At 33.7% G+C, this 11,048-nt stretch overlaps 1 protein-coding gene across 1 annotated transcript; it reads left to right on the top strand.

Annotated features, from left to right (window-relative positions):
* Positions 1-1,138: 1,138 nt before the first annotated feature.
* Positions 1,139-10,814, top strand: LOC121247694 (solute carrier family 35 member F1-like). The gene is made up of 11 exons (XM_041146101.1): positions 1,139-1,667; positions 2,909-3,003; positions 4,235-4,292; positions 6,542-6,736; positions 6,905-6,981; positions 7,710-7,792; positions 8,044-8,095; positions 8,843-8,911; positions 9,451-9,537; positions 9,647-9,708; positions 10,297-10,814. Exons 1-11 carry the CDS (start codon positions 1,550-1,552, stop codon positions 10,511-10,513), a joined length of 1,113 nt encoding a protein of 370 aa, XP_041002035.1. The 5' UTR covers positions 1,139-1,549; the 3' UTR covers positions 10,514-10,814.
* The last annotated feature ends 234 nt before the right edge of the window (positions 10,815-11,048 follow it).

Genomic DNA, 11,048 nt, shown 5'->3' with positions numbered 1-11,048 from the left:
TTTACTATAAAACTAAAAATAAGATATTAATATTTTTTTATTAATTACAAATTTAGGCCATGTTTGAATAATGAGATGATATGAGAATTATGTGAATATTGATATAGTTTGAGTTAGGTGTTTTGTTGGGTTTTAGAAAATGAAGAAGAAAAAATTGAATAAGAATATTATACAATTAAAAAAATATATGAATATAATTTTTTAATATTATCTTTATTTTAAAATTTGAAAAATTGGTATTGTTTTTGTATTTTGTTTGAAAGTTTTGAAAGTTATAATTAGGGTGTCATTGGTTCAATTTTAGACAAATTTTGGGACTTCTGATACTGTATTAATTACCCTCGCAAATACTTTCGATTTTGTCGGTTTCAGTCCAGTTCAGTCTGGTTTTTCAGTTTTTACTATATATTAAATTTCTAATCTCTTATACTTATATATATATATATTAATATATGTAAATATTAGTAATACACTAATACTATTGGTATAGTACTATTACTATATGTTAGTGATAATATAGTAATTAATATACTAATATATATTTATCAAAAGGAATATGTTGAGAATTTATTAAGCCATAAAATATAATTAATATATATATTTTATATTTAAAACATATGATCAAATAAATATTCATGTTTAAGATTAAAATCTTATGTTATAAATTATAATATAACATTATTTCATATAAATTTATAATTTATAAAAATTATATATAATGCCGGTCCTAAAAAATATAAAACCAAGACCAGACCGGTTATGATCAGTTTTTAAAATAGAGAAACCGATCTAGGACCGGTCCGGTCCGTTTCGAGTCAGTTTTCCGATTTATTTTTGCAGCCCTAATTATAATGATTAGATAATTTTAAATAAAAAAGTTAAAAATAATTAAAAAATATTTTATATTTAAATAATACTTGAAAAGAAAATTATGAAATTTTTTATGATAAACATGATCTAACTTCCCAAACAATCCCTAAACCAAATTAATCCAATACGTCGATAGTTTTCATATAAGTTTCTTTTCCCTCAAAAGGATAATTTCAAGGTTTGGGAACTGTAGAGGAGGCCAGCTCAATTATTATTAGTAATTAATAGATTCCTAATTGATTTCGTTTGTTTTTTCCCCTTGTTTTCGTCATTGATATCTGCGCAGAAAGCGAAACAGAGCAAAAGGAAATAGTTTGCGTCATTTTGCCACCACTTGTCACGATTCAACGGCTGCAAACTCTTTTACGTAGGATTTCGGAAACTCCCACAGGCGTGTATTCACTTTGTCATCTCAGATAAAAACCTCACTTTCGCCGTCACTTCTATTCGCGTTTCATCACGAGCCCTTTCCACGCTCAATACCGACAAAAACTCGAAAGTTGGTCTTTGACATTAAAGTGCTGAATTTTATCCCCCGTGAAGCCCCATAGACCCTTAAGGAATATAGCTTCTACGAATGGTTATCTGTATATTCTTCTTATTCGTTGACTTGGGTGTTTGACGAATATTTCGTCCTGGTTGCTTTTATGTTCTGTGTTCGGTGGAAGAATAGAAGAAAATGATGAACTTTAATGAGTTTTGGACCAAGAAGACGTTGATAGGTCTTGGGCTGGGACAGTTTCTCTCGCTTTTGATTACTTCCACTGGCTTCACGTCTTCGGAGCTCGCTAAAAGAGGTATGGCTTCTTTCATGCATGTTACATCTTCTTCCATTTGCTGTATCAACCAGAAGCTATATTTTTATATGATTCTACTGGCAAAGTTGTCCCGTACTTCCATTCTGATCGTAAGGACTCAAAGAATAATCATGTTGATAATTTATTGCAACTTAAAGTAGATTTCGAGAATTATTTTGATAATTTTGTAGTTTCCAAACATTTTGGAGTGTGCATTTGTTCTTTGCTGTTTCGAATTTTGTTAAAGTTACTGTTTCTTTGAGATATCCGATTAGGAATTAAGATTTTATTTAAACGTGTATTTTATTTTTCTAGTTTTCCCCAAGGAAGCCAATATGCCTATGTTTATGCATTGATGGATTATATCATACTCATATGTAAAATGTGTATTGCGGTTTATTTTTATGTAAGGGTCTATTTGCGGTTGCATTAGAGGTCTTAAAAAGTGTTTAAATAGTCTTAAAAGCTCTTTAATGATAAATTTAGATTGTTTGGGTATTACATATTAAAGTACTTTTTAATTTCAAATAAGATAAAAAGTGTGCTTGAGGAAAATAATTTTCTCAAATGCGCTTTTTCGGATAATGCGGTACGTAGTTACAATTTTAAAAAAGACTGTCAATGGACAAAAACATCCACACAACTTTCAGATAATTACAGCTTTGCCCTTTGATCTTATGACAGGCAACTACTATTTTCAAATGAACTTTTATGTCATTTCTACCTCAAAAACACTTTTTTATATTCCAAACAAATATAACATGTTTGAAAGTGTTTTAGACATATGGTTACCAAATAGTAAATAGCTTTTTAATGGTAGAGCTTATTACTTAATCCCTACAACTATAAGTCTTAAGCTAAAAGTTATATTACCCACCGCAATCCCAGACATACACTAAAGGATGTGCTTTTTTGCTCAAATTTTATTGAATAATTAATTTTATATTCAAGATGAACTGTTGCTTAGTTGGTTTGAGTGTTGTATTTTGTTCAAGTTTCTTACATGTATGTATGTAAATGTTTGTGTGTCTATATATGTTGATTTTTACCCCACAAAAAAATAATAGGAAGAATAAAGAAAGAAAGGGAGAATTTTTTTTATTGATACAGATGTCTGATATAAATTGTTGGATAACAGATTGTTTACTCTCTTTTTCTGGGAATTTATTCCATCATCTTTCATAATTTGGCTCTTTCCAAACAAACTCCCTTTTTTGATAATATTCTGTAATGGTTTGTAGGAATTAATGCCCCAACTTCACAGTCTTTTCTAAACTATGTGTTCTTGGCGATAATCTATGGAAGTATCATGCTTTATCGGAAGAAAGCACTCAAGGTTATCCTCTTGGCTTTTATTTACCATTTAATTTCATTTTCATGTCTGAGACACCGGCATTCCAATGGTATCCAATTAGTAGATTGCAATATAATCATAGGATACGTGTAGCCTGGAAGAGATGCTGAGATGATTTATTAAGCCGAGCAAGGTGTTTGCCATGGATATGCTTAAATCTACAAGTCTTGAAGCCAATCCTTAAAGGATAGTAGCTCTGACTGTCTCTGACTGCTACAGAGACCATCTGCTAGAATAAGTGATTAAAGAATTCTACATGTGTAGCCAACCAAGTTGTGGCCCTTGGCCTTATAGAATATGCTCAGTTCAGAAGCAGGTATAACCCATCTTGGTGATAAGTTACTAGATGATTGCAAAAGTTATGCATGAAAAGAATCATAAATCTTTTTATTCATTTTGTATGCCTTTCAGCAATCACAAATTAGAGATGACTAATTGTAATGGTTGGAAGCCATGACGTTGCTTTGTGTTATTGGGGCATGAGACTTTCTGGTTTGAACACCAAATGTGGGTTTCATCTTAAAAAGATTTCCTAATTGAACCAACTCAAGTGCTAAACCATTTCCTGCAATCATAATTTTACCGGCCAATATACAAATAAGGAAGAACAATAAAATAAAAGAATCAGCACCAAGCTGTTGAGTAAGAGAACATTAGAGTTTGTAAAGTAACAATCAGGTTTCTTGTAGAGGTTAGTCTGCAAATCTGGTGTGATCATGTTGTTTCAACTCTTCACCGATTTTATCTCTTACTATGGAACGACTATTGAATTTAAAATATAGAAAATTGGAATTATTTATGCAAGTCGTGGTCCAATGTGTGCGATATATGCAGAAAAGACCGTCTTTGGCATCCTACCAAGGTCCAGTGCGTGTGATATGAAATTGCCAAAATTTGAGCCTTGCTTAAGGGAACAGCATTTTTAGCACTAAGAAATGACAGCAATCAGAAAAGAAATGACATAGTTAAGACATAACAATTGTTCTTTTAATGATTTTTGGATGGATGAGTAGACTAAATCTTGGTCAAGCCCCTGGTTGATGACACGGTGAAATAGATTAGAAGTATCAGTACCCACGAGATATGTTAGTGCAAGATGAGGTGAAAGGGCCCAATACTTTTTTCCTACTTTCATGGTTGTCTTTACTTATTTTTTCTTATGTCAAATCTTTAAATGCTAGCAATGTTATCCTTTTAAAAAAATCCCGTGCAGGCAAAATGGTATTACTACATACCACTTGGATTGGTAGATGTAGAAGGCAATTTTCTTGGTGAGGATCTCTATATTGTTCTCTATGTCGAATTTATTTAGTCCTGAAGTTTTGTTTTTTAGTTTGATACATTGTATATATGGTTATTGTTCATTTGGTTTTTTTTTTTTTTTTTTTTTTTTTTTTTTTTTTTTTTTTTTTTAATGTTGGATTTTAATTAAAATGCCACCTTTTAGAACTTTTTAAAGCTCCCTATCTTCTTCCTGGCTTGTATTAAATTTGCTAGTGGACCCAATTTTCCTTGAAACTCAATTTTTCTTTATATTTCTAGAAGTTACCTGAGTAATGTGATTTACAAACTTATGCTGTAAGTGTATGATAGTTGACCCAGAACCACATAACAGAGATCTCATAGCAGGAAAAAAAAAATCCCTTTTTCTCCCTTCGGTTTTTCTGCAGATCTACCCCTGGAAGTGAATCCCCTCCACTGACACACACTCCTCATCAATGAGCCAGGGAACCCATGCTTTGCTTTCCACCCCCTCCACAATGTTAACACATATACAAGATGTCTAACTTTGAAAAGTAAATTAAATTACTTTTAAGTGGTTTGAGCAGATGTAAATTCTCTAACTACACACAATATAATACACTTTTAACAAGTTATAGAAGATGTCTAAGTATTGACTAATAGGCAACAATGTATGTGTGAGCCTATAATATGATTCAAGAATTTGTAAATAATTTTTTTATAAGAAATAATTTTTAAATAACAGGAAAAGTAGTGCAAGGAAGAAGAAAACGTTACCTCTTTCTTGCTCTTTTTTATTTGTTTTTGTCTATCTCACATGTTGGTTTCGGCGGTAACTAAAGGGGGGAAGAAAGCCAATATAATTGGTGAGAAAAACCAAGAGAGAATGGTTACAATAGTGAAAATCTGACAGTATCTAAAAGTACCAAAACTTGAAAGGGAGAAAAGAAAATTCAAATTATTATTATTATTTGGAAGTAAACTTTGTTTAATGAAAGAAGTATCAAGTAAATGTTCTCAGTTTTCAGTAAGATTTTCATATAATACAGTGTACATGACATCTTGAAATTTTAAAAAATTAGGCTCAAATAAGGTATTGAGTATAACATATTTGATAGAGCGGATTCGGTTTTACACTTATAAAACTGTTGATGGTCATTGCATGAGTATTTGTCAAAGTTTTATATTTTAAATCGGACTGCAAGGCGCTTAATGTTTCAAACTATATCTAATGTAATGAGACCAAATATATGGGTGTTTAGCGAGTAGGAGAGAGGAGGGGGGCGATTCTCACTTCTTTTTGTTTCAGAGTTAGGAAGGAGGAGAGACTTAATTCATAATAGAAGAATGTCTCCCTTTCCGAGGGTTGGGGGGGGGGGGGGGGGGGGGGGGGGGGGGGGGGGGGAGGGTGGGCATTTGCCCCATGCCAACACCCTGGCGATGCCCCTCCTTATCAGGAAAAATGACAGTCTATCTGTTGAAGTGTTTTATTTATGGCTGGCTTATGAAAAAAGGCACTTTATTTATTTCTGCCCGTGTACAGAAGTTAGGTTTCTTAAATAACAAAGAAACAAATTGTAAAAGTTCTGAATAAACAGATCAATGCAGCATGTAATTGTGCAATTATCAAATTTGGAGGACACTTTACAACCCAAATTACCCTTATTGGTGAACAATAATATCAATCTTACTGCATACTTTGCTAAATTAACTAGAAATTAATTTACTTCCAAAAAAAGAAAGAATAAACTAGAAACTAAAGATGGAATTTTAAATTAGAAATTGTTAACATATTAGTCCCTTTTTTATTGCTTTTCTCAAGTCAATGGAGACTATTCCTTGGGTCAATTTGATGACACAATAAAGGCACGTTTGGTTAAGAGAACTTTTCAGAATTTTGTTTAGATGTATTGTTTATTTGGATTTGTGAAAGTAGGCAGGAAATTTACAAACAAAAGAAAACAAAATATTGAAGTATGTTTTTATTTGGGGTTTGATAGGTAGAGTTGTCATTTGATTATAACTTTTTTAGGGTGCTTTTGTTTTGGTTTTTGTATTTTTTACTTTTTCACAGAAATCTAGGAAAATGATTGGATGAAATGATGAAAAGTTTAATTGACTTTTTTTAAAAAAAAAAAAAAAAATTCTATAAATGTTTGGATTGAAGCTGAATTTTATTTTTTTGGAAATCTTTTGAAAAACCAGGGAACCAAACATAGGCTGTATCTGTCTATATGATTGCAATAGCTGTAACTGATCTACTCTGTTTGAAGTGCAGTGGTGAAGGCCTATCAGTACACATCTCTGACAAGTGTCATGCTTCTAGATTGTTGGTCAATACCATCAGTCATGGTTCTGACCTGGATTTTCTTGAAAACAAAATATAGATTCCGAAAGATATTTGGTGTACTTGTTTGTGTCGCTGGCCTTGTAGTTGTTATTTTCTCAGATGTTCACGCTGGTGATCGAGCAGGTAAGCATCATCATCTGTAGTCAAATATTCATTCTTCGTTTTGTCCTCTATTTTATTATCTGGTGATGCTCAAGTCTAATTTCATAGACAGTATGCTATGGCTAATATTTTTATATATCTGTTATCAAGTAGTTATTCTGATGTCACGTGCACTTTCATGACTTATAGGAGGGAGCAACCCCCGTAAAGGGGATTCACTTGTAATTGCTGGTGCTACGCTATATGCTATCAGTAATGTCAGTGAGGTATGCTAATACTGTAGGTCTTTTTTTCTGGTTGCAGGTATTCTTAAAAGTAGTTCTTATTATGCAAATGATGGTGTGGAATGCTGATTTTTTCATGCTCGTAGTTACTATGGGAAATCAGGTGGAAAATTATTGTTGTGGGAAACCCTTGTCTTTCTTTGTCCAATATGGTAGACTGATAACCTTGTTCTCCCCCTCCCCCTCCCCCCCCCCCCCCCCCCCCCTTCCCTTGCTTTTCTTGTGGTTTGCCTTTCTTTGCTCCTCATTACCTGCTTCGTACAAAGTCTAGGTTGTGCCACTGGTGTGTGCTATTTTCTTTATATTATCGTTAATATTGTTTAGGTCCTTACTTTTTCATGACAGTTCTTTTTTTATTCTTAATAGTCATTCGCTTTCCCCCTTCTCTTTTCTTTGTTCTTCTCCCTCCATGTGTTTGACCTTAGGACCCCTTGAACTGATTCATTTTCCTCCCATTTTGTGTATTTTTGGCTCATTTGAAATTGCTTGAGTGGAAATGAAATGTCAGAGCAGTAAATTATGCCTGATGCTCTACTGTTACTATTCATTGCTCTCACAATTGGGTGCACACACAACTTTACTTGTCTTGAAGTCCAATGTGGTTTTGAATTTATTTTTAGTTTCTTGTTTTTCTTGTTTTGTTGTTGTTGTAATGGTAGTGGTTAATTAAAATTTCTCAGAGTCAAGCCTTGATATTCTTTTCAATGCAGGAATTTCTTGTGAAGAATGCTGATAGAGTTGAACTCATGGCAATGCTAGGTCTTTTTGGTGCCATCATCAGTGCTATCCAAATGTATCCTTGATTCAGAGCTAATATTTTATTGTTATGCTTGATTTTTCGTAATTTGTTACTTCTGCTTGTTTTTCTTGAGGTAATTGATTTTCTGGACATACATGTGTGTAATCAAATGAATTATATTTCGTATTCTTACCACTCCACATGACTTTTGTATGTTGTAATGGGAAGAACCTATACAGTCTCAAGTTTTGCTGTTTTATATATGTGATTCATTTTAAAGTTGTGGCCCCTAAAGATTCCTGTAGAAGCATACTCGAGCGCAATGAGCTCAAATCTATTCACTGGTCAGCTGGGGCAGTAAGTAACTCTCTCTCTCTCTCTCTCTCTCTCTCTCGCCCCCTCACATACACACAGACACCCTCTCCCACACAACATTCATTACTCTTGGCAAGGCATCTAATTGTCTTGTATATATGACTTCAATTAAAACTATGAAGCACATTACGTTAAGTGACAAGATGACTTATGCGGACAAAACATATACATCATAAAATGTTAGGAAAAGATGCTCAATAATATATCTTTATGCCATATAGTTGGAGTATAAATTTTCCTGTCCGCCCTTTGGTTTCTAATAATTGAATTGTTGCCCTCAATGACGCCACTGATAGTTGTGATTTGTACAGTGCGGTAGAGAATCTTTTTATCAGTAGGGAATCTCTTTTCTTTTCACTCCTCTTGTCTCACCGCATAAATTTTGGCTTTTTCAGATGTATAACAATTTGACACACACAAAATTTAGTCAAGATGTAAAACCAAAGGCATATTATTTAGCTTAAGACATTCAGCAAAGCACATTTTGAGGAAGTATATAAATGTTTTGAATCGTACTCTGATCAAATATCCAGCCAAAATATTCTCGAATGGATGCACTGGTAAATGTGTAGGATATCAGATTCAATCAGGAGGGAGAAACTTCATTCAAAATAGATGTGAACATTTAGGTTTCCCTTCACCTAATGGTTATGTGATAAAGCAAAGACTTTGCTATAATTTTTTACCATGATTTAATTTGACATTGTTTTGTTCATTTTTTGGTGTCAGGCACTTCCTTTTATTGGATTTGCAGTGGCAATGTTTCTCTTTTACTCATTAGTACCAATCTTGCTTAAGGTATGACTTGAAGGATCCAGCTTATACGTTTGATTGTGTACTTGTTCCTCCTAAATGTGTTTTATATAGCCTTACAATGGGATTGAGAATGAAAGATTGAAGCCAAAAGGATAGTGATTGATAAGCCGACAAGTTTCTCTTGTTGCCCTTACCAATGTAGTATGTTTTGAGCTCTTTATCAGTTATAGCTTTGATTGTTGATATGCTTATTCTAAATTTTTTCTTGATGATTTTAAGCCCATAGTGGACACTACAAATTTCCTTCTCTTGGTGTGGTTACATCTTATCTTTCTCCCATGCATTATAAAAGGTGAACTTTCATTTTAGCTGAATGCTTCATATCATTAGGGAAGTAAATTTCTGAAAGAGGGTTCGGGAGTCGATGAATATCTGAGGTTCAAATTGCATACCAAAAGTAAAATAAGAGGGATTTTAATGTTTAGGTTCAACAATTGCATAGAAAAATGCAATGTCGAACATCTTGAGATATATTTTGTCTCAAGAACTTCGTCTATACAAAGTTTGTTTTTCCCTTGCAGAGTAATGGCTCCACAATGCTGAACTTGTCTTTGTTGACCTCTGACATGTGGTCTGTCTTGATTCGCGTCTTTGCTTACAACGAGAAGGTTTGAAACTGACTTGATATATTCAATCTTATTGTAGAATGGACAATCATATGTAAGCTATATTTTTTAAAATCTGTAATCGGCATCTAAAACCACCGATCCTTGACAGGTTGACTGGATGTACTTTGTGGCCTTTGCTGCTGTTACCGTTGGGCTTGTTATTTATTCAGGGTATGTAATTTTGCATCCTGTTTTGAATATTTTCTCACTGTTGTCAGTAGGTATGGCTTGAAAACAACATCCTGAACCTCGATACTTGAAATTGAGGGAACTGATTAATATTAATAGGTTTCAACTCATTAAAAATTTTGATTGAATATTTAGGACAGTGTAGGCTTGGAAACATGCTTGAGATCAGGTAACGTCTGTGATGTTAACTGCCACAGAGCTAATTGATCTTGATGGTATGATGTAGATGACCCATATCCTGTTAAGCAGCTAAGATTGTGACAATCCAATAGCACGGTTGCGCTCTGCTCATCTTAACTTTATTGGTCTTTTAGTTGCAAAGACACTCTAATATCAACATATTCTGCTGGGTTCGATTTGCCGATGCAATAGCTGAATCATTGTTTTCTGAGCATACTAATTCAGTATAAGTAATCCTTGTATAAGTCCATTTTGAGCAAGTTCAATATTCCCTATAACAAACAAACCATAATCTTGAAAGTGACTAATTTCTGACAGGTTGATAGTTTTCTCTTTCTTTGCTAGCAGAATTATATAGATCTATGCCCAATGTTCTGATGGTTAATGCAGGGGTGAAAAGGAGGATCAATGGCGTGCTGTCGTTGCCGATGATGAGAGAAGCAAGCGTTTTGATGAGGAGGCTGGTTCTGCAAGTAGCAACCAAGGAAATGTAGATGGGAGCTGGAAAACGGGGCTAAGCAGGCAGCCCGATACAGCTTCGACTAGTGCCGTAGAAAGGGAAGACGTTGAAAACATGGGAAAAGATATACAGGGGAAGAAATCATGATTAAGAATTTGCTTTATTTGCGGAGGGATGGGATGCAGTGCCGATGCTATCAAGGTAGCCTGTATATTGGCCTCGTTGGTTCCAAAAACTTGAATAATACCCAATCAAGGCGTTGAAAGAAAGAAAGGAAAATGTAAACCATGCTTTTCAATTTTGTTTTCTTATTTCTTTTCCCTTTTCGCAAATGACTAGTAGTGCGATTGTATTTATCTTTCTTTCTCAAGAGGAATGGAAAATGCTAGTGGAGCCTCACAAAGTTACCGCTCAATTATTTTAATTTTTTAATTTTTTTACTTAATAGGTAAGGAAGTGACTATTAGTGAAATTGTGTATTTTTTTTTTCTTAATGATTAAGGATATTAAAAAATTGTTGAAAAAAAAATAGACTAGCGGTATGCCCAACGGTAACGCATTGTCCCAAGAGGAATATATGGAGATCAAGTTCCTATGATCTGTGTATGATACATGCTTATAGCTTGATTTTTTGAAATTGTGCTTTGTGTTCCACTCCAGGAACTGTCCTGTCTTTACTTTC

The sequence above is a fragment of the Juglans microcarpa x Juglans regia genome, chromosome 1S (genome assembly GCF_004785595.1).
Source record: "Juglans microcarpa x Juglans regia isolate MS1-56 chromosome 1S, Jm3101_v1.0, whole genome shotgun sequence".
In the NCBI taxonomy this organism is placed as follows: domain Eukaryota; kingdom Viridiplantae; phylum Streptophyta; class Magnoliopsida; order Fagales; family Juglandaceae; genus Juglans; species Juglans microcarpa x Juglans regia.
The sequence above is the reverse complement of the archived record's forward strand: the minus strand, read 5'-3'. Positions and strand labels throughout refer to the sequence as shown.